This window comes from Coffea arabica, chromosome 7e, assembly GCF_036785885.1.
Source record: "Coffea arabica cultivar ET-39 chromosome 7e, Coffea Arabica ET-39 HiFi, whole genome shotgun sequence".
Taxonomy (NCBI): domain Eukaryota; kingdom Viridiplantae; phylum Streptophyta; class Magnoliopsida; order Gentianales; family Rubiaceae; genus Coffea; species Coffea arabica.
In genome coordinates this window covers 41,611,725-41,636,785 of record NC_092323.1, presented here as the reverse complement: position 1 = coordinate 41,636,785, position 25,061 = coordinate 41,611,725, and the positions used below count along the sequence as shown (strand labels likewise).

At 34.0% G+C, this 25,061-nt stretch overlaps 1 protein-coding gene, 1 long non-coding RNA gene and 1 pseudogene across 2 annotated transcripts; 1 reads left to right on the top strand and 2 right to left on the bottom strand.

Moving 5' to 3' along the window:
- Positions 1 to 329: 329 nt before the first annotated feature.
- On the bottom strand, positions 330 to 3,575 carry LOC140011440 (uncharacterized). The gene is made up of 3 exons (XR_011818595.1): positions 3,330 to 3,575; positions 1,283 to 1,360; positions 330 to 534 (listed from the first exon to the last, which is right to left on the bottom strand). It is a non-coding gene; the product is annotated as an uncharacterized lncRNA (long non-coding RNA).
- A 3,535-nt stretch (positions 3,576 to 7,110) lies between these two features.
- On the top strand, positions 7,111 to 19,807 carry LOC140011059 (probable dolichyl-diphosphooligosaccharide--protein glycosyltransferase subunit 3B; annotated as a pseudogene).
- LOC140011369 (putative late blight resistance protein homolog R1B-12) lies at positions 19,271 to 23,212 on the bottom strand. Its single transcript, XM_072060160.1, has one exon. The coding sequence runs from the start codon at positions 23,210 to 23,212 to the stop codon at positions 19,271 to 19,273; it is 3,942 nt and encodes a 1,313-aa protein (XP_071916261.1).
- Between the last annotated feature and the right edge of the window lie 1,849 nt (positions 23,213 to 25,061).

Below are 25,061 nucleotides of genomic sequence, written 5' to 3'. Positions count from 1 at the left end.
TAAAAATCAATAGAAATGCAATTTTCACACTTTAACCACAAAATGCATATTTTCACTAGAATCTTAGTTAATTATTTATAAAATTAAATAAAACACACCAAAAATATTAATAAAGTACACTAAAAATACATAAAATATACTCTTATCATCAATCACTTACTTCTTTTTGTCATACTTTTTTTGACGCCCCCACTTCTCCCTAAGGCGAACCAAAGGGTATCCGCGGGACGCCTGCCTAGCTCTCGCCAGGACTCAAGCAATTCCATTCAAACTTATTATCGCTCTACCCAACACACATAAATAACTTAAATATAGAAAATGCGAAAGCGTTTAAACTTAACAATAGTCATCCATTATCCAGCCCGCACGTCGGGTGTTCAAAGTACATCTCAAATCCCAAATATACGTCAGGCCCAAAAGTTACATTTCAATTCCAAAAGTACAACCCCAACAAAGGGCATAGCCAAAATATAATAGAAATCCTAAACAAAAGCTCATCAGGAGAGTTTCTCCAGTACGCCTCCGGGTTCAAACCTGTTAAGGGAAACAAATCTATAGGGTGAGCGAAACGCTCGTGAGGCCAAGAACACACATGCATGCACATAGTTCAAGTAACAAGCTGAAGTAACAGTTCAAGTGATAACTTGCAAGTAATTAACAATGCCAACAAAATGTAAACAGAAACAATTCAAGGATATGGTAGCTCTCAGGAGCTAAGTTCCACTTGCTTTGCCAGTTCATTCGTATATCTTCCCGCGATGACTCTCTGTCAATCGGGTTGACATTTCCAAACCGTAGGTCACCACTTACTTCTCATCCGTCCACCATACACCGCTTCGGGCCCGCACGACATTTATGAGGCGATACTCCACGAGTATGCCAAGCAAGATCTCTCCAATAGATCAAGCTTATCATGTGAATCTCATGGCTCACCGAGATTCCCGACCAAGCCCATGCCGGCTCGAGTTTCAAGGTCGGCCTATGAGTTTGGGCGTCCCCCATGTGTCATGTAAGTGTCGAGGAGATTCACTCCAACGACGTATGCAGCCATAGCATACCATGTCATGTATTCAAGCATTTGACAGGTTTAAGCATGTATTCCAGGTCATGTAAATCAGGCAAACCATGTTAAGCATGAGTCATTTGTTTCAAATGAGAACGAGTGCGATAAAGTACACACTCGACTCCATTTTTGAAAACCAAGTAGGCTAAGCATGTAATCAGGTAAGCCAAGCATAAATCAAGTCCATAGAGTTCAAGTAGCCATACACTTGACACTCACCAAGATATGCAAGCAAGTAGGTTGGATTGAGAGTTCAAACTTCCACGGTAGGGTCCTCTTGGAGGTCCTCGTGCGTGCCTGAACATCGAATAGTAGACAATTACTATAGGTCCCCAAGTGGCGAGAAAGATTGAACACGAGTAAGGTTCGGAAATATTTTGAAAATTTCGTTTAAGCCTGTCTTTGAAGTTGGATTCTCAAAAGGGTGCAGGACTCGAGTAAAATTGAATTATTACTCTCGAAATCATTAGACGGAAACGAGTACGTGCGAATAAATCTCGAAACGAGTGACCAAAATTGAAAGTGGACTGGCCACGTCACAATCCGGCCGGAACCTGGCCGGATGTTCGGCCGGATTTCTGGCCGGATTTCTGGCAGTAGCCAACCTCATTTTTTTCAAATCCCAACTACAATCTGGCCGCCTATCCGGCCAGAAACTGGCCGGATTCAAGGCCGGATTCTAGAAAAATGCTTCCTGCGCGGATTTCTTTTGAATTTCCAGAATTCTCGATTTTTGGTCAAATATTTGAAAAATCATAACTTCTTTTCTACTAGTCAAAAATTGATAAACTTGGTACTGTTGGAATCATCTTTGAAAGTACTAAATGTTCTTAGAAGACACTATTCCATGAATCTAAATGGAAGGTATTCAAAAATGAGTTTAAAGTTGCTGTTCCAGATCACCCAGGATTGAGCCAGGGTTGGTTTTTCGCTAACTTTGGAAATTCGGAAGAATTCACTCGTTGCAAACCAGCCCTTGAAATTTATAGCTTAATTAGAGGTGCAAGTAAGGTTTAGGACAGAACAATAGGATCGAGAATCGGAGTTTCGAGTACCAAGATATGGTAGCTCAAAGTTGGGAAAAATTCAAGACTATTAAACAATTTCCAGATTTGGGTTTCCGACTTTGGACCTTTAGTTAAGTATCGAAACGGACTTGGATTGGTACCAAATTTTGCAGTATGGTACTCCTATATGAAGGGTATCTCTCTATCAAATTTTGTGGAAAAATACCTTCGGGAAGGTGGTTAACCAATCAACCAAAGTTTTGAAATTACTAAGGCAAAACTGCCTTTAGCTCCCTTTCTCTCGGTTTCCAAACATTCGGCTAAGGAAAAACCTCCAAACATGGTTCATTTGTGCAAGAAAGGTCTAAGGAACCTATATGGTACTTTTAGTAGGTGTTTAGCACCAAGAAATTCATTTAGTAAGACCACAACAAGTCTCACATCAAATCGGTCCAAATCTAAGGGTTTTCAAGAACAAGGCAGTCACCGTATTTTGATCATAACTTACTCAATTTAACTCGGATTTGAGCATGGTTGATAGTGTTAGAAAATAAATTCATAGGGTTATAATTTCACAGAAGAAATCATTTTAAGATTCAGCATTCAACTGGCTCGAAATTAAGCCTAAAGTTGCAGCATCATCAAATCATTTCAGCAGAACAGAGAAACAGGGCAGCCTTCTTAAAATGATTGGTTTGGCTCACAGACTTGGAACCAAAATGTGAATTTTATACCATTGTAAAGGTGTGGATGTCTAGTTTCAAATGCCACCAATGGCACTTGATTTCGATATCGGAGGACAAAGTTACGGCCGAAATACTATTGCTAGACAATGTTACACGAAAACAGTTTCCCAGTTTGATTAGTTTCACAAAGAAATTCATTTGCCCAACCAAACCTCAATATTTTCCAATGAAAATTTTTACACAACTAATACAACATATAAACATCATATTCAAGCCATTATATCATCAAAAATTGGCCTTAAAATAACCGAACAGGGCAGGGGCAAAATCAGAAATTTCTATCCCATGAATTCCTTGAGGTTTCTACGAATTAAACTCCATTAATCCACCATTTCTAACACTAAATCAGCAGTATATCCAACATCAATCATTTCATCAGCCAACAAACCAAGGGTGGGAGTTCATAGAGCCCACCATCAAAATTTCCAACAATACAAGCTACCCATGTGAAGATTCAAGCTCATATGTATAATTTAACCTCCATAAGACAAGTTTAAGGTATTGGATCATTACCTACTTTGATGGTTGTTCAAGTCAGAATTTTCGGCCCTTTGTAGCCTGAAGAAAACCGTGGAGAGCTCCTTTCTTTTGCAGCTAGATGGACTTCCCAAGTGTTGAGCTAAGTGTAGTTAAATTTTGGTTGAATTTGGTGAAGGTTTGAGCAAGATTTGGAGGTGAAATTTTGCAAAACTTGAAGGTGTTTTGCTTCAGCTGTTGTTCGGCCAGAATGAGAGGAAAAGAGGGATGTTTTGATCTGATTCCTTTGCGTATAAAGAAAGCTTACGTCTAATAGTTTAAGTGCACAAAAGTCATCCACCAATAGTGCGCATACGCGTGCGTTTTGTGCTCGATTTCTCTTAAGTTTGTTGCACTAGTGCACTAAACCTCTAGGGCACTTACATTCATATAAATATTATTCATTCTTAATTGTTCCAAAATAATGGTCCAAAGTCCCTCAATTAAGCGCGCACGTGAAAACACGTATTTCCAATTTATGCGCAATAAAATGAAACTTTCGAGAAATTCTTATAACGATCGTACTACCAACTATCACTTGAATTTTTAAACCTAAAATTGCCTATTTTAGGACCATTGTATATGTCTCAAAATTTTCCGGGCTAATTGTACTCTTAATTGGCAAAATTTTCCAAACGCTCACCTTTTCTCTAAACAAGCTCCTAAGAAAATAATTTTTGAAACGAGACACTTTAAAAATGTACGAAACTATAATACCATGTACTTAGGTCTAATGAGGATAGAAAATAATATTCGGGGCAAAAATCCAAATAGATAATTAATTGAGCCAAAATTAGGGGTTTTAAAAATAATAATTTTATGAGTCCTCACGTGAATTGAGTATTAATTCCTCCATTAACCTTTCTTAATCTATTATTGATCGTTCTTAATTCTCCAATATTAATACACTCCCGATTCAAGTATAGCCTAGAAAAACGTGCACCCGTCGTTCCGGACTAAACAAATTTTCGAAAAGCGAATTTTTCAACAAAACGCTTTAAAAATATAAAGAGGCGTCGTTCCATATAAATGGATTTAAAATGGTCGAAATAAATAATTCGAAGTAAATGAGTGAATAATCATTTAAATATTCCAGTAATATTCTATAAAAATAAGAAAATTTTCGGGTCCTCACACTTTTCCTTTGTTTATTTTTTTTGTCCAAATTTAATTCGATATAAACACTTGATAATGTTTATGATTAAATATCTTCTTTATTTTCAATTTTCGAGTAAAAGGAAATGAACATGAGTGAAAAACTAACAATTTTTTTATACCCCTGTATATATTTATTTAATTTCACCTAAACAGTACGTTCAGACGAAATCAAATAGAGATATATTACATTGCTATTCGTATCGTTCAAGTGAAATCAAATAAATATATACATGAGTTTAAAAAAAAGTTATTTATACACATGATCAATAAGGGATGAAAAAATTTATTTTGTAAAACATGAGGGATGAAAAAATTCATTTTATGAAATATAAGGGACGAAACAATTCATTTTGTAGAATGTGAGGGACTATGATCGGATTATGTAAATTTTGATTTGACAATTTAACCTTCGAAAATGATCACGTGACTAAACTAGTCGAAAACTTAAATAGGGTCTAAATTTGATCAATGTGAATTTATATGGAATGTAAAAGTACACTTTTAAAAGTGAAAATGAAAAAAATCATTTTGCAAAATACGAGGACGTTTTCAACGATTTTTCCTTAAAAATATTTTGAAACACGGACAAGTTATGAACAAAATGAGTGATTGGTTTTGACTTTATCAATTCAAACATCTGAACCTTCAATTCAATCATTTTAATGTATTTTGAGTTTGAAAAAGTTCTGATGTGTCAAAAATCATTACGAAAACCAAAACCTCTTGGAGTTCAGGACTCCTAAAGAAAAAATGGTCCAAAAAGAATAAAAGGTTCATTTTGACTCCTTGAAGAAAAAAATCAGAACTCAAACAAAAATTTGTCTAATACAATGTAAACCGGCCTCAACTGCCAGGAGAGCTTTGAGGTTTTAAACCTGTAATTAAGTTAAATATTTGAATATACTAATGAGCAAAATGGATGTAAATTTAGATTGGTAAAAAGAGGAACAATGATGAAGGATTCGTGGCAAATGGTATACAAGACGAGAATTTGTTCTACTGCTGGTTATTCTGGTAACCTCATCTTCTCTAACTTGCTCTCTTTTTGTGAACAAATCTCATCTTTTATGCCAGGGAGAAGGAGAATGCCAAACGGGATACCTGCAGTGACGGAGCCAAGATTTTTTTTCCAAGGGGCCAAAAATTTTTCTAACAAAATTATTTTAATATGCTATGTTCAAAATAATTTCCATCTATTTAAATATATCACATCTAAAAATATCAAATATTAACTTTAATTATGAAGGTATGTTTATTTTATAAATATGCAACATAGTCAAAACGAAAATTAAAACAAAAAATAAACTTTTCTTAAATATATGATAATATCACAACCAGCCAAATTGCACATTATGAGAAGATGCTCCAATATGTCACCTATGCAAAATATATATGCAATATAAATATAACTATTTTAATTAAAAAAGATAAAAAGTTATGTTAACACACACTAAAATTTCAACCTCTTTTCATAAAAGTAAATTGAGCTTTACGTTCCTGTTAGAAGTAAATTTATCTAGGATTGAATCAGTGCTAAATTTTTCAACAACTTTCTTTTCTATGTACACAATTAGGTAATCATTCAAGAAATTATCTTCCATCTTGTTTCGTAACCATCTTGATTATCAATACAGGAAGAGTGAGAAGTGAGAACGAGTCTAATCAATTGAACTAAATTGTCTATTTATATATGAGCCAATAAAGTAATTGCTTTTGTTTTAGTGTGAGAACCCCAAAAAATTATGTGGATGCCCTGAATTTATTTTATTTTAATTACTTTGATATTAGAAATATTATATATAACAAATAAATGGTTAAATTAAATGTCTAATTGAATCCCTATAAAATTGAGAATTTAGGAAATATCCTAAAATGGTATAGAAAAATTTTACGAATTAAATAAATTATGGCGTGCATATCGTAATTCATGTTATTTGCAAATATTACTAGACACGTAATATATACTGGAAGTTTGGTAAGTACATGTCTAATAAGTTTTTTTTTAAGCTAAATATGTCAAAATCGATTAGATCAACGTAAGAAATTTTCCCCGAAAATACAAACGAGGTTAGGAGCCCATGCATGAAATCATAAAATTTTAGGCCTTAGTGAGCAAATAAACTACAACTAAAAGACCAAACTAACCTTAAATATTAGACTAGTTACCATGCGGCCAAGACATAAACTATCAGAATTCAGAAACCCAAACCGAGAGAAGAATGCATTTGCTTGGAACCGAAGACTAAGCGGTGGAAGTGTAGGACTTAGCTGAGATTGGGGCGGTGAGTAGCTCTTAGTAAGACAGCTGTCAGGAAGGATTATACTACCAAGTCTGCTGGGTAAGCAGTGACCGAAAGAGAGCAGCTTAAAGAAACAAAATTGGCGGTGGCTGAGAGCAAAACAAAAGCTGTCTTCCTTTCTTGCTTTCTTTCTAAAACAGAATCGAGTGAGTGAGACGGAGTGTGAGGAAAAGAATTTGCGAGCTTCACCATCAGCTAACCAAGGAAATTATACAAACGAAGGCAAGGGAAGTGGGAAGTCGAGGGATAGGACCTGAGGAGTTGGAATAGCAATTCTAGCAGCCTGCGACAAGAAACCTTAGGGAAGAAAGGTAACCTTCTCACTGTAACTCGCTGATTAGATAGTATAATTAGCTAAACTTGAGCTGCAGGTAGAGCTAGCTAAGAACTTAGTTTCTGGTGCGAGAAATGTTATGCAGAAACTGTGAAAATTACAGAAACTGGAACTTATAACTGTTCTTAATATTTCTTAGGATGATAATGTTAAGAATCTGCAATAACTTCATGCTGACTCGGTAAAAATGAATGAATGAATACGCTGCATGTAGTGTTTGAGTAGAGAACTGAGCTTCGACCGAGGAAAGAAACCTGGTGCAGGCTGCTATGCATCAGAATTTGCAACCTTGCGCAGACCTGAGACTTAATCCAGTTTTCCTTTTGAATTCTGGTCATAAACCTCTATGCTTTGCTTAGGATAACCTGTAGTAGATTAAGTATCCTCTGCATGATTGATTGAGACAAAAAAACTGAGGAAGTGAAGGTAAGAAAATGTCAAACGATAAATTGTGGTCTTGCTGGAAACTTTGTGACTGCAACCGAGAGAGAAAAAGAAAGAAACTTTGGCGATCCTCTACAACTTTAGCTTCTAAACTAGTATAGTAAGCTGTAACATATCATAAGTCCCTTAACCTCAACAAGTAAAACAGAAACAAGCAGAAACTAAAGTGAGTATAGCAGAGCTAATGAACTCGATGGACTGCCGGTTGCTTGGCCTAGAGAATGAAGCAGAATGTGCTTCTGACCGTCCATTTTTTACTCTGAAAATGCGAGAACTGGGTGTCGATGTCTTCATAGGAAATGTAGGTCATGTCTTAGTTTCAAAACTATAAAATTTGCTTCGATCCGATAAGTGTAGTTTCAGTTGTGATCAAAACACCAGAGGATAACAAAGCTGCCATCTTTATTGTTTCTCATTGACTTTCTTTTATTTCCAGATGCATTCTGCTATGATGCTAGCCGAGAGCAAAACTTTCCACGATCTGTATAAGGCTACTTTCTAGCCTACTAAATGTAGTTAACTTGTCTAGTTGGAACATGAGATTGGAAGAAAGGATTTAGGGGAGACAATGAATGCTAAACTGTGTATATTGCTAAAACTTTTGATTTAACAGATAACATAGTAGTAAAATGAACCCCTATAATATTTTGGAACCCTAATGCAACTTATTATAGTTATATATACAAATTGGCTTCTAATCACTCAATCTTGTCTTCACGAATATTTTAAAGACTAAAATCTAAGGGGCTGGTGTAGTGGAATAAAATTTAATTTCCAAATAACCTAGAGTTTAATTAATTAAAAAGGAATCAATGGAGTCCTCCTAAGCCTTAATCTCAGAATCTTGAGTAGAAAATGATTTAATCCTAATGTAAATATTTTATAAATTATTAACTTGGAAAATACGTATATTTCTTGATGTAAGATAATAAAGTCAATAAGTCCCGAAATAAAATGTGGAATAAATATTGAGTATATTTTATATTTTAAAGTCAAACTTAATTTTAATAGTTTAAATAATAGAATAATAAATAATAGGTGAACATCTATAAATTATATATATATTTACTTTGGAATTATGAACTTGTCTCAAGAAGCAGCTACGAGCCAGGAAACAAACCCGAGACTCGAGAGTAATTTATTTGGGTATTTGGTGAGTGTTTCTAAATTTATGTGTTTAACTGTTTATGTGTACTTGAGTGAAATTATGTGATAAATGTATTTACTATGAAATATTGCTAAGTGATTCATTGTAAAGTATGTCTCAATTGTCCCTCGCCATCTAAGTCAGGAGTGTAATTTATCGCACTCGACTTAGTTGAGCTTGAAGGTTGATAATTGATCAAGTAATATTGTAAGTGTGCATGATTGTAAGCCGTGTGTGTACTTTATCACACTGGCTGAACTGGGCCCCAAAACCTTCTGTTCAACGGACTATTCGAGCCAGCAAAGGGCTTGGTCGGGTAGGACGGTAGCTTTGGGTAAATGTTTCGGTATACTCAAGTATTACTCTGAGATTGGGAGATTATTGAACTTATTATTAAATGTAGGGGATTGTTTATTGTTTTGGAGGACATAAGGAGATGAATTGGTGGAGTGTGTGCAATGATATTGAAATGAGTGTCTCTTGACACTGAAATGAATGTACAATGACATTGAAATGAAGGTGCAATGATATTGAAATTAGTGTATTTTGACACTGAAATGAACGCTCACTACAAGAAAATTGGTCATCAGTGACAACTTTTCTCTGTGACGAAAAAAAGTTGTCACAAAAGTGGATCCTTTATTGACGACTTTCTAACTCGTCACAAACCTCTAATGGGAGCCAACTCATTTGTGACGACTTAGAAAAGTCGTCACTAGTAAATTCCCGCCAAGATTTAGCAAGAGCGTGGGAGTATTTAGAACACACAATAGTGACGACATTAAGAACATTATCACTATTACTTGGCCTATTTACGGACGACTTTTTGTTGTCGTCACTGATCACTAAAAAAAAAGTTATTAGTGACAACATTTTGTAGTGATGACAATAAGTCGTCACAAAAGGAGTTTCTTTAGTCGCGACACCTAAAGTTGTCACAATTGCATCAAAGCAACTAAATGTTTAGTGACGACCCGTTATTTTCGTCACAAACTACACTGCAAGAAATATGGTCATTAGTGACAACATTTTTTAGTGACGACAAAAGTCGTCACAAAACGTGGCTATTTAGTGACGACAAGGAAAGTTGTCATTATTGCTCAAAGCAACTAAGTCTTCAGTGACGACCTTGAAAAAGTTGTCACTAAAATGATCTATATAGTGACAACTTCTAATATTGTCACTGTCACTCTACCGATTCGGATTTAGTGACAAGAATTAATTGTCACTGTTTAAAGTAATTATTTTTAAGTCACTTTCATTAATTCTACTGTGCCACCCTAACTTTTGCGATTTAGCCCCAAATGTTGTAAAAAATTCCATTAATTCCATTATGATACCTTAACTTTTACAATTTAGCCCCATATGTAGTACACCGATTTCTTTAATTCTATTATTACTCCCTAACTTTTGTAATTTAGCCCCATATGTAATTCACCAATTTCATTAATTCTACTATGGCACTCTAACTTTTGCAATTTAACCCCCATATGTAATACACCAATTTTATTATTTCTATTATGGCACCCTAGTTTTTACAATTTAGCCCCTATTTTTTTTATTAGGAAATTGCGAATGGTATCTTGATAAACTATGCATAAATATTTTATAATTTTCTCAAATTTAAGTAATAATTTGTTATAAACTCTAAAGATATATCTTTCATTACAATAGTTATAAGGCAGGCAGGTCTTTTTATCAATGGAATAAGAAATTTATGCCAGATTTATCCTTTGTACTACATGCCAAGTAGTATTAGCAAAGGAATAACAAAGTACTACAAAGTAATTAACAAAATAGCCTTCAGGGAGTGTAGTTTATGGGCAAATGAGCATTATCTATTCAAAGTACCAACTTTTTATGGGTATTTTACTCTCAAACATATAATTTATGATAAATTTATAAATGTTTGTAAGTAAAATTCAAAAAGTGTTACACTGATTTCTTACAAAACGAAAACTGGCAGGTTATCTTTTCAACATAAATTAAATTTTTTTAAAAAAAGAAATGGCCCATAAAGTACCAACTCTTTGTGGGTTTCCTCCATTACATGAACAAATATTCTGCTCTTTATGGGCATTTCACTCTGAATCATTTAATTTATGTTAAATACATAAATGTTTGTAAGTAAAATTCAAAAAGTGTTGCACTAATATTTTTATGAAAGGGAAACTGGTAGGTTTTGTATTTAACATAAATTAAATATGTGAAAGAAAAAAAAAAGAAATTACCCATAAATCTATGTCTTGCAAATCTAAACTAGTAAAATAGTTTCAAACAAAATTAAACATTAAAATAAACTGTAATTTATACACATTAAAATATCTGTAATTTATACACATTTTGCAACTACTACTTTGTGTTTTCTCTGTAATGAATTTTTTAACTATTGAGAACTTAAGTTTTGTCTTGCAAATCTATACTAGTACAATAGTTTTAAACAAAATTAAACATTAAAATAAATGTTTGAAAAAGAACAAAAGTACATTTATCACTTGCAGTAATGTAACAAAATTTTCTCAACCATTATCAATATTTTCACAAAAGTATTAAAAACTAGCAATTGACAATATTAAAAACTAGCAATTTAATTAGTGACGACTTTTCTTGTCATTATAATCTTGAATAAATTAGTGATAACATTATGTCATCACTAAATTTTCTTTGATTTTGACTTAACAATAATGTCTTATTAATAGCATTTGATTATTTTTAATGAAAGTCTGTTATAACCATAGAATTTGACTTTCGTTATTTTCAATTACATGATGTTATTTAGTGCTGCAATTATAAGAAATTAGTATAAAATATTAGCAAATTATAAAAGTACATTTTCAAATATATGAAATTAACAAATTTTGCCACCTATGTTGATGAAAATTTTTATGTTTTGCTAAAAAATAAAGAATAATACTATAGCATTAAAATCTATGGTTCAAACCATATTACAAATCTAGAAAAAAACATGATTTTTGGTATCACTACAAGAATTCTTTAAAAACAGCGGGAATTGAAAATTGGTGGAGGCATTCTTTAAAAAGCAAATTTCAAAATGAAAGAGTACAAGTCTACCACTTTTGGGCTAAGTTTGATACATTTCTAATTCTCACATTTTCACTCGCTGGTCTTCTCACTGTCTCTCTCGGTCTCTCTCTCACTTTGACCCCTCTCAATTTCTTTCTCACTACTGCTCGAGCATTCCTCCTTATTCACTACAAAAAATTATTTTTTTCGTGGCAAATTTTTCATGACAACCAACTTATTTGTCAGAAAAATCATACCTTTTATGACAATTCGTCAGGCAAATATCCTTCAAAAGGCATTGCTACTTTAAACATATTTTTCTACTTTTGCCCGCGTCAATTAATCAGGAAAAGTTTTCGTTTTCCCACCATTTTTTTCCCACCAGTTTTTTTCCTTTTCGACCAAAAAAGAATTTAGACGGACATTAACTTATAGTAGGTCGCAAAATGGCCTTCACAAAAGCCCCAATCTTCATCATCCTCTTCCTCATCACCCTCCTCCCGATCTCCACCAATTCTCAAGACCCCAGTTCGGATTTGCTCTTGCAGCTCGAATCCCTCCAATCCCAGTCCCCCAAAGGCGGCGTTATCCATCTCACTGATTCCCTCCTCAAACGGATTCTATCTATTCCAACTCATCGTCCCTGTACTTTCCTCGTCTTCTTCGACGCCCAACAACTCCACTCCAAACCCGAACTCTCCCTCCCTTCTCTCAAATCCGAGTTCTCCCTCGTCTCTAAATCCTTTTTAGCCAACAACCCTCCAACTTCTCACTCAAAACTCTTCTTCTTCGACATCGAATTTCAAGAATCCCAGTCCTTTTTCGCCCTTTTCGGAGTAAATTCTCTGCCCCACACCGATGTCAAGAAAGACTCCGTCCAGATAAATGCATCAGATTTCTCGAGGCTCGCCGAATCCATGGCTGAATTTGTCGAGGCCAAAACGAAACTGAGCATTGGGCCAATTGATCGCCCCTCTTTGATTTCTAAGAAGCAATTGATGTTTCTCATTGCTGTTATTCTGATTTCGGCTCCATTCTTGGTGAAAAAAGTGATTTATGGGAACACCCTTTTGCACAATAAGAGTATTTGGATGACCGGAGAGATTTTTGTCTACTTTTTCAGTGTCTCCGGTTCAATGCATAACATAATTAGGAAAATACCCATGTTTTTGGTTGATAGGAATGACCCTGGGAAGTTGGTTTTCTTTTATCAGGGGGTCCGGGATGCAATTGGGAGCTAAAGGGTTCGCGGTTGGGTTCTTGTACACTGTGATGGGATTGTTGCTGGCTTTTGTTACTCATGTTCTTGTCTATGTGAGGAATAGGAATGCTCAGAGGTTGGTGATGTTTATTTCCTCCTGGGCTGTTCAGATGATTTTTGTTGGCATTCTTGTCGCATTTCTGGTTTCTTAATTTTAGTTTGTTCTACCGTGTTAGTTTTTGTTAGTGTTTCAGATAAGGAAAATTGACGTTTTATTTTTGGTGTAAATTAACAATGTACCTTTTATTTTGCTTTTGTGCTCATATTCTGTATTTGCAACTGTTGCTAAAAAAATTGAATCATGTAATTGGCAGTGATTTATGTATCTTTTTGGTGTTGTCTTGGTGAAATGCTTGTAATAAGCATAGCAATCACTTGTTTTCTCGTTTTCTATGGTATCTGTTCTAGATCTTCTTTCACATGTAGATATGGCGTTGAGATAAGTTTCCGACTAAATGAGGAAAGGTGCAATTTTGAATGGTAAACCTGCGGCCAAATTGCAAATCACATGCCAAATTATGAACTAGAGCTATAAGTTGGCATTTGCAGTTGGTAGTGGGTGTTTCTTCAGGAGTTGGAAGAATTTGATTCACAATTCCATAACATTGTAAAAGGCTATACTACGTACTCAGTAATTAGACTAGAGAGGATGATGCTTGAGTGCTAGAGCTTAGTGCAAGAGGATACTGCTATATTATTTGTGATATAAGTAATTCTCAATCAACTTGCACAACGGTGATCTTTATGCTAGTTTTCTAGTTCGAGTAAGAATAAGTACTTTGTAAAATTTGTTTTGCTTGCTTTCCTGGAATTTAAGTTTCATGTCTTACATGGTAGTTTGTTCTCCATATAGCATTATTTTATACTATATAATCACAAACTTTTTGCTGGATGTAGGTTGGATTTTCTGTTAACGGAGTAATAATACTAACTTTTATGTGGGTTTTGAAGGCATTCCTTGAGGTAATACCTTTTCTTTTCACATGAATGGTTCCCATTTTTGGTGCCATTCTTGAAGTAAATTTCACTGTGAATGTTTTGCAATGTCCCGCCACTTGCCTAACTTACTAGTTTGATTGGAATACAATATTAAGGGGTGCTGGTTTTCTATGGAATTAATACACCATGACAAACAGCAAAAGTAATTTCAGAGATCTAGAACAAGAAAGTTGTTTTTTGCTTTTAAATGGCAAAGAAACATTCTAGTTATGTTGGTACACATTGCTCCTACTTGACACCTTATATCATGATCGACATTACTTTGGTTATCATACTTGACACCTTGTATCCTCTGTGGTGCATTAGTTTGGATTGTTTTGGTTTAGTTTAGTTTAGTTTATTTGAATGTTTTAGCTAAGCAAGTGAACTGAAGTTGCTTTTCCTTTAGTGTTGTGCTTATCGTCTTATCAACTGGTTATATTGTTCATAGCAGTACTTATATCAGTACTTGTTATAGTAGTGCTTGTTGCCTTATCAACTTGTTATATTATTCCTTTGAGGCTGAAGTTTAATAGCAGTACTTATTTCTTGAGCTAATTTGGTGCATTAGTTTGGGCCTGATTTTGATTTTCTTTGGGGCTGATTTTGAATGTCCAGCTTTAATTATTGAGGTTCTTATTGGATTGCAAATTTTAGCTAAGCAACCGAACTACAAGAGATATAGTGAAATTGGGAAATGGCAAGGTTTAGTGAAATTTTGTCTGATGTTAAAAATTAATAAGTAATGTATAATACTAAATATTAAACAATAAACATAATTAGTAATTAGAATTTAGGCTTTAAGCACAGACAAGACAACTACACAATAACATAAGTAAGTAAATAAGCTGTATTTGATTTAAAATAAATTATAAGTTTGTAACTTAGTAACTTATCACTAATTATTGTAAATTATAAGTTTGTAACTAATATAACTTATCACTAATCATTGTAATTTGTAAGTTTGTAACTAATATTACTTATTATTAATCATTGTAAATTATAAATTTGTAAATTTTTTTAATGAATTCGGTTAAACCGAATTCATTACCATTTCCGAATTCAAAATTGGAAATGAAATGAATTCGGTTATATCCAATTTGAATTTGAAAGCGGTTTAAATTTCTATAAATCAAATAACCGAATTTACCGAATTCAACTAACTGATTTACCGAATATGCATCGTTTGCTCACCCTAATGTAACATGCTTCCGTTGTGTGTTTTTATGTGCTGACACTTTCTAATTGGAGGAGTTATTTTTCCAACTACATTGTTATAAGTTAGATAACTCTGAGAAAAGGGTCAACATGGGTTTAAATAATTTCTTCTTCGATAGTATTGTAATACAGGGGTGGATCCACCGTCCATTTTTAGTTTGTTTATTGTGCGGCCCTACGACATTATATAGAAAAAGCCTTACAATGTGAACATTAATAGATTGGAATCTCAAGCTTCGATCCAATTGGAAGACATTAATAAAAATTCATAAGGTTTTTAATTCAACTTTCTAACCTTCCCTTCTTTTCTTTTCCTTTTGTAAGGCTTGAAAAGCCAACTTTAGAAAGAAAATCCTGTAAAGTTTTCCAGCTAAATATTTAATGAGCAAAATGAAACTAAAAGGAATTTTAAGGTGGGCAAGTGTAGTAAACCCTTTACAGCAATCAAAGACCATTTTAGGAACATCAGGTTCTAAGAATTTAAAATTCTAGAAAAAACAAAAAATGGATAGTCATAAACGTCTGACATGGTGTGATGGTTAAATGAATGTGTTTTTTTTTTTTTCAATCAGTACTATGTTTGCTAATTTACTCCTATGCTTACTCTTACACTGTGGGATAGATGGATCTCAGGGGTCTAGGTTGCCTTTGTCTTTTTTTTTGTTTTTTACCAAATATGATATTGGTTAATCTGTACCTATATTATGGAAAAGGAGTTATTAAAAAAGTGCACTCTACTGCTAGTCGTATACTACCGGGACTGGTGTACAAACAATTGTTAGAATAGGAGAGTTCAATTAATATAAAGTTGGCACAGGAGAACTAAAAGTTTGGGGAAGGGATAGTTTAAGTAAAAAATAATTGTTAAGATGACCATTCTTTGATGGATTTTGGTTTTTTTTTCCTTCTAAACTTTTTTGCCTAAAAAGCTGTTAGAATAGCAAGGGCTATTTAATATAAGATTGTCATTAGAGTATTCAACGTGGATCAAAGGGGTGTTTAAGTGAAAATATAATTTTTAGATATCAAATTTTTAGTTTTATAAATTTTTGGTACTTAATCTACTAAATTTTTTTTCGAATAATTGTTAGAGTAGGGAGGGTATTCTAATATAAAGTTGGCATAGAAGGACTTTAAAAAAAATTGGAGTGTAGGAAAGGGGGTTTAAGTGCAAAATTAACTCCTAAATGGCAATTATCTTTATTGATCTAAGTTTTTGTTTTTAGATTTTTTTGTCTAAATTATTATTAGAATATTGAGGACGATGTAATATATGGGTGGCATAGAAGGACTAAAAAGGTATGAAGGTTTAAGTGTCAAAAATTGTTAAGATAGAAGAGCTTTCAGGTTTTAAACCTGTAATTAAGTTAAATATTTGAATATACTAATGAGCAAAATGGATGTAAAATTAGGATAGATTGGAAAAAAAGAAACTATGATGAAGGATTCGTGGCAAATGGTATACAAGACGAGAATTTGTTCTACTGCTGGTCATTCTGGTAACCTCATCTTCTCCAACTTGATGTCTTTTTGTGAACAAAACTCATCTTTTATGCCAGGGAGAAGGAGAACATCAAATGGGATACATGCAGTGACGAAGCCAAGATTTTTTTTCCAGGCGGTCAAAAATTTTTTTAACAAAATTATTTTAATATACTATGTTCAAAATAATTTCTATCTATTTAAATATATGACATCTAAAAATAACAAATATTAACTTTAATTACAAAGGTATGTTTATTTTATAAATATGCAAAACGAAAATTAAGACAAAAAATAAACTTTTCTTAAATATCTTATAATATCACAAACAACCCAAGTTGCACATTATGAAAAAATGCCTCAATATGTCGCCTATGCAAAATAGATATATATATATATGTAATATAAATATAATATTTTAATTAAAAAGATAAAAGTTATGTTAACATACACTAAAATTTCAACCTCTTTTCTTAAAAGTAAATTGAGTTTTACATTCCTTTTAGAAGTAAATTTATCTATGATTGAATCAACGCTAAATTTTTCAACAACTTTTTTTTCTATGTACACAATTAGGCAATTATTCAAGAAATTATCTTCCATCTTGTTTCGTAACTATCTTGATTATCTTCATAATTGAAAATATCCGTTCTATAGTTACAGTTAATACAACAAAAGTGAGAACGAGTCTAATCAATTGGGCTAAATAGTATATTTACATATTAGCCAAAAGAGTAATTGCTTTTGTTTTAACCCATTGATAATTATGAATTGGGTCATTTATTATAATGTATCAAATTGGGTCAATTTACTATGGGTTATTGATTATATGTTTTCTTTTTTAAAAGTTAAATAACTAGCACAATAAAAAATAAATAACTTTCTTTTGAAGACAAAATTAATTCAAAGGTGGCTAAATCATATATATATATATATATATATATATATATTATAATATAAACTAAAATTATGAAAATTAGGGGGCTAACTTTGTTTTACACCCATATTTACACACTATGAATTAAAACTTTCAAAAAACGGCCTCGCTCATCACCCCTTGGATGCATGGCATTAACAATAATAGATTGTGCTCTCATGCCCTAGCTCAGCTTAGAGTAGTATAACTAGGTGAATATTTGACAAAAAAAAACTAGGTGAATATAAAGTTTTTCATTCAATATTTAAGCCCTTTGTAAGATTTAAAATTTGTTTTGAAAGATAAGATGTAAAGTTTTGTAACTAAGATTAAGCAAAATGAAAATAGAAAGAACTTTAAAGGTGCAAGTGGAGCAAACCCTAAAAGGTTAACGTAGAGTGATTTGATCATTAGAAGTCTTGCCTATGCCGTCTAGTCAATTATACAAGTTACATAGAGGAACTCTATTGTATATAGACAAGAAGAGACCTTTTTTTTTTTCGGCTAATCCTCCCATTTCTTCTCACAGGCATTTTACTTTCTACTGTCAAGTACATAATTCGAACTGCTTGTTAACTTCAATTGTCAGGTACATGATTCGAACCTTGAACTTGGTATGAAAAAGAATCTAAGAACCCTTTCTTGATCATTGGGACGAGATTTGATAAAGTAATTAAATGGCTATTAAAAGAACTAATTATGTTTTGTGAAGCTTCAGTAGTGGTCCATCCATGAGGACTCCGTGAGTTTGTAAACTGCATCTACACATGCGTATGTAGATTAACAAGTTTTGGTTTTTAATATAATGTTCTATTTTGTTAGTTGTGTAGGTTTCTTTTATGGAACCCAAGAAAGGGGAAAAAAGAAAAATAAGGAAAAAAAATAAATCACAGAAACAAATATATAGAGAATACAAAAAATTAAAAATTAAAAAACCAGAAGAAATAATATATATATACCCAGTAAGCTACAGCCCAAATTCAGAAAAGCAAAAATGAAACGACGGCCGAAAGAAAGAAAGTCGGAAAATAAAACAGAGGAAACGATATTTGGAATTTTGGATTACAATCATTTGGATAGAAGAAAGTTAAAGTCAGCTTTCACCTGGCATTCTGTACTTTTTAGGCTCACAAGTCATAGCATCCAAAAAAAATTTCATGTAATAGTTTCCTCATCAACGTTCATCTTAGATGAGTGCCAGCTAATGGTTTTCTCTATTTTCTAAATATTCTTCTATTAAATAAGTTACATGGTATAGAATATCACAATTAGATGTCAAGTTAAATGAAGAAGTACATAGATTGTTCAGCAAAAATGTCAAAATACACATGAATTAACACATCATTGGACTGATTCAACATATAAACAAATGAAAAAGAGACATGAATGGTTTGCCATCGTAAACTGTTGAGAGAAACATGAATCATTATATAATTGAACTGATTCAACATATGCAAATATAGTTTTATCTGACCTGATGAGTGGAATCCCACTGTACATTCACTCTCACAATTGCCAACTGCGTGATGAGAGGATATAGACTCTCTTTCTGAAGAAACCTCCTCTGCTTCTGAGGGAGTTGACTCTGCTTCTGTAGACTCTTCTTCTGAGGAAATGGATGTATCATCATAATTATCAATTTCGATCTCTAGAACCTCATTTCCCATATCTATCTGCTATTGTTGAATTTGCTTTACAGAATCTACAACAGACTCACGACACCTTGTCACCTGAATCATTTCAAGATTCTCACACTCCCCTAAACAGGAAGGGACCTTTTCCAGCTCCTCACACGAGTGCAAGACCAATTTCTCAAGGCGGGAAAAATTATCAGAAAATGCAGTCCAGTTGCGAAATTCCAACTCTGACAATTTTAAGACTCGGAGTTTAGGGAACTCCCCTTCTTTCATTACCCATTCTTCCCCAACAAAGCAGTCCTCAAGTAATTTAAGCACTTCAAGATTGGGCAACTTTCCAATTGTTGAAATTTCACTCCATGGCTGAAGATTACCTGAGAGAGCCAACTTTTTCAAATTCAACGGGAATTTAAATCCACATCCATGAAAACCAAACAAATGAAATGATTCTAGTTGACTCAAACCGTCAAACTCAAGAATCTTGTTGTAATTTCTGGTAGCTTCTCTTGATCTGTTGTAGCATTCCATACATTTTAACCTGCGAATGCTTGGTAACTTTCTCAGTATCTTTTGCAAGCTTTGAGGGGAGGGATCAATTGCAAGATCTAAGTTGTCTAAATGATCTAAATTTGGGGATACTTCAAGACTTCCGACTGGAAAAATAAAACCATCTGGGTCTACTCCAGGATGATTTAAAGCACGTAGATGACTCAATGTCTTAATGAACCAAATGGTACTTGGCAGCTCAATATCAAAATTCGCATCTTTTACGATAAGGGTTTCTAACCTTGAGAGGTTGGCTATGGCAGATGGGATGTATGTTATTCCTGTGAGCGCCAGGTATCTCAAGTGAACAAGCAATACTACTTCCACTGGAAAAGAATAACTAAAGTCCACATTCTCAAAATCCAACACTCTGAGAAGTTTAGGTAACAAAATACCCAAATCCTCCTCTTCATGTTTAAAATCATCTCCTCCAAACAAGATCAAAGAGCGTAAATTGGGAAAAATAAGCGTTAACTCCCAAATCTTCAATTCTCCGGTATTGTGAACACAAACTCGGTGGGGGTTGCTTGGTCCAGTAAGCCCAAGAGGGTTCCAAGTATGAATAGCATATAGAAAACTTTCTTCTTTGGCTTTTTTCACACAAAACTCGTGTACCAAATCATGAAGTAGACAGGCTTTGGCACCACCCACGGTTCTTTGTCCGACACCCATAACTAAACTTCTATTAACTAGAGCCATGAAGTAGTCATAAGCTGCTTCCTCTACTCTCTTTCCTTCAGCCTGTTGCACGAATCTTTCAGAGATCCAAAGCCGTAACAACCTTCGCACATTAATAACCTCATCTTCTTTAAATGCAGCAAAGTACAGAAGGCATGGCTTCAAATAATCTGGTAGATGACTATAACTCAGCTCAAGTGTCTTCATACAGTATTCATCCTCAAGGACAATAGAACTTAGACTTTTTGCAACTTCTTCCCAACTATCTTGTGCAGTAATAGCAAGAATTCCAGCAACAAGGACAACTGCGAGGGGTAAGCCCTGACAAAGTTTTGCTATTTGAGATCCAACTTCACTTAGTGCTGGAGGACAATCTTTCGTGCCAAATAGCTTTCTCTGCAGCAATGTCCAACTCTCTTCGTCAGTAAGATGACGGAGATGGTGAGGCTTGCTATTAGGTTCGAAATGCAAAGATAAATCCTGGCATCTGCTGGTGAAGAGAATTCTGCTTCCATTGGCATCATTCGGCAGTGATTTTTTCAACAAATTCCATGCCTCAACGTCCCACAAGTCATCCAAAAAAAGGAGATACCTACTTCTCAGCAAAACCTGCCTTAGCTTGTTAGCCAAATTATTTTCATCCTCCTTAAGATATTCATCTGGACTCCTAGAATCAACACTACACAAAAGTTGAACTAACAAACTGTGTTTGCTACACGTTTGAGAAACACGACACCAACCATGAACATGGAAATGTGACCTAACTGAAGGAGCATTATAAACTTTGTGGGCTAATGTGGTCTTACCAAGGCCTGGCATACCCACAATGGGAACAACATCCAATTGCTTTGATCCTCTCGTAAGCCGATGAGTAATAGTTTCCACCTCGTCGTCAAGACCTACCAGATCTTCGTCATGCATGGTGATAGTAAATTGTGATGGTATGTGAAGGGAAGTCTTGTTAACTCTTTGGGTTTGACCATTATGGATCTCAGGGGCCTCAATCTTCAAAAGATTGATATCTCTAGAAACGGCATCCAAAGAATCTTCACATTTATCACCAACAAGTGCCAAGTCAATCAGTAACTCTGCCTTGTATGCAGCCTCCATAACATGACTCCAGAAAGCTTGAAGTTTTCCATTCTGATAGCGCTGCTCCTTGATATTTTCCAGGAAAGATCTTAAGAATACGAGATCTTTTTGAATCATTTGGATTCTATCCTGTTGAAAACCAATTGAATCATCAGCCTCATCACACCTTGCTAGTTCCTTGAGATTTTCTAGGAAAGAATCCATACAGCCCAACTCATTAGGTCTTGGATAATTAAATGATGAATATGGTGATTTTAGTGGAAAATTGTGTGCAACCTCTGCCACCATATATTTGAGAACTTTGTGCAAATGAAACAACCCAAGATCTGTTTCCTCGGGCAAGCCTTCTTTGATTTCATTGACAAAAAGGGAGAAGGTCAAAATTCCTACATCAGATACCACAACTCCAATAAGATCCTTTATTTCATCACCTAGTTTCTCCTCCTGTTTAAGAAGGATAGCCAGGCATCTTATTTCCTCATGGAGTCTTAGTATTTGATCCTTGACTGGAACCTGAAAACTGGCATAAGATCCTAGTAGATCCATAAGACAATCACGAAGAGAACCAATAAACTGGCCTACCACTGGATCCTCATTCTTCTGAAGGGCTAAATCATATGATGATCTTGGTTGTTTCTTTGAAGCTGTCAGGACATGGACAAAAGTTTCTCGGACTTGGAGATCAAGAAGATTGATCTTCTCGTGTATCAGCTGATAAATTTCAGATTCCATTTGATTGACCACTCGTTCATTATGAAGCGGACATACAGAAATCAGGCTTCCAGCTGCAACTACAGTGTAAGTCAACAGATCTGTCAGTTGCGAACATTCAAGACCTTGCATTGTCACAAAGCCAATGAGATTCCTCAAGAGTTTTAGCCTATTTCTAATTGTATCCCTTAGCTCCCCAATACGTAAAACCCAAGCCAGAGCCTCTAAAAGGCACATAATAAGATCCATAACTAGTCGTGGATCTCCTGGTGGGTAATAGTCGATGAAGATGGCGGTGCATGATTTCTTGAGATCCGTCTCAAGAAACATTTCGATCTTTTCCCTGTATCTGGTAACCGCACTTTCAATGATGTCAAAATCTAAGTGATAACCAGATTGAATATATTGAAAATAAGCAGGCAGAAGATCAAGAATCATCCTGATAGCCACATCTTGAATTCTGAAGCAAATAATACTGCGTCTCAAACTTTCAGACATAATATTACACCTGCCCTCGTGATCATGCTCCAAAAGTGCTTCGTGGTTCCTCCTCCTCCTACACTTTTTGACATACAGAAAACATGTTTTCATTAATCTTACCTTCTCCTTCAGGTTCTTGAAGTGCCAGCCAAATAGGGTCTCTGTTTCAGGCTTGGCTAGAAAATCTAAAGCAAGATCAAAGCAGCTAGTGCTAGTGCTGGAGGAGATGTGATGCGACTGCAGATAATCATATAAAGCAAAATCAAAGCAATTGGCGTTACTGCTGGGGGGGATCTCCATCTTCAGGTTCTTGAAGTGCCAGCCAAATAGGGTCTCTGTTTCAGGCTTGGCTAGAAAATCTAAAGCAAGATCAAAGCAACTAGTGCTAGTGCTGGAGGAGACGTGATGCGACAGCAGATAATCATAAAAAGCAAAATCAAAGCAATTGGCGTTACTGCTGGAGGGGATCTCCATTATCATATCTTCTTTTCACTCTGATATTAGATTTTTATCTGGTTTAGCAGCTGCTCAATAAAATCAGTTCAGGATCCAAAACTTTCTCATCTAACAATAGCCAACAAACAATAGGCTGGACTTTTTTTTTCCCACTTTTTGTGTAAATATTGCAAGACACTATCTTGTTCACAGAAGATATGGTGCTTCAGAACTTTGCCAGCAACTTCAGTGTAGCGCCAAAGAAAGATACCTCCCAATCTGATGCATTATTGGTGGGCCATGCATGTACCAATTTGGCCGCTTTTTGTTATGACCAAATGCGTGTACCAAACTGGACACTTTTTGCAGTCACATCAGTAATTAGATTACAACATTCATGTAATGGTTTCTGCATTAATTTCAATATTGTTCTTAAACAATTGCTGGCTTATGGCTTTCAAGTTTTCAAACTAATTGTCTAATTTGAATCATATTGTAAATCAATCAAGAAATATTGTGGCTAGCGTGTAGCTCTAATTAAACGCTTATAGAGGTACAACTTATCTATAATATATTAAGAGCAAGAGTCTAAATTAGCGGATTAGTGCATTAGATCTCGTATTCCGATAATGCCCTCTGTATGCAATGTTGTTTTTTTAGCTCTGCATTATTTATGATAATTGTGGCTATTTATGTAATTCAATGTAACAGCAAGAATGAGTTTTTTCTTTAGAAATATAAAATATATTAAACTCAGATTTTGTTAACTTTGTTGGGCAATAGTTGGAAAGAAATTTTTTGTAAAGAAGTTTTAGAAATTTCCCGAATTTTCTTGAGCAATATTGTTAAAAGAAATTGTTCGGAAAGAAGTTTAACAAATTTCTTTGACAATATTTTTGGAAACTAAAGAAGATTAGCATATCAATTTCTTGTTCAACATGATTAATTGTTGCGATATTAAGAAAACTCTCCTGGAGAAACTTTTGGAAACTAAAGAAGAATAGCTAAAAACTTTTAAGGAATAAAATTATGAATGAAGGAAATACTTGAGGAAAGGGATAAAAATAAAAGGAGTAAATCTTATATATACTGACAATATATATCACTATTAGATCTTTGACAAAAATACAAAAATTGAATTTCAAATTCAAATTTTGCATTATTGTCATTCATCTAAGACTAATAGTGTATCACTATCGGTGTTGGACATATTAATCCATACAAAAAAATAAACACTGACAGTATATATTCTATCACTATTGGATCCATGACACATGTGTAAAAGTTGAATTTCAAATTTAAAGTTTGCATGATTGTTATTAATCGAAGCCTGATAATGTATACATCGTCAGTGTATGAAAATTTAATCCATGCAAAAAAAGTAAATCTTATATCTATTGATAGTGTATATACTTTCTAATAATTTTTTTAATTGTAATTCAAATTAATTCCAGTCATTTCAATATAATTACCACCTAATGTTATTAAAAAATAATTGGTAGCTTGCAAGAATTATTAATCAAGCTAATTCCTTTTGGAATATTTTTTCCTTAGTAATCTTGAAAGTAAATCATTTCATGCATTTAACACTAGAAATAATGATATATGGAGGTTAATATGCACGTGTTTAATTGTTTATTCAAGTTCAAACCAACTCTTCAGAAGAATAACAAACACTATTTCAAATCAACTAAATAAGGAGCTAATATCTGTTTAAGAAAAATCACAAGGAATACAGGAAAAAAAATCAATTTTAGCTAACAGGTTCCTTTCAAAATCAATAGGTGGCACTTAAGTTTGCCATTTCATGGGTTTTTATTAGTTTCTCAAATTAAAAAATATGTATTTCAATTGCCAAATTTGCTGTGTTATGATGTTCATTAAATTT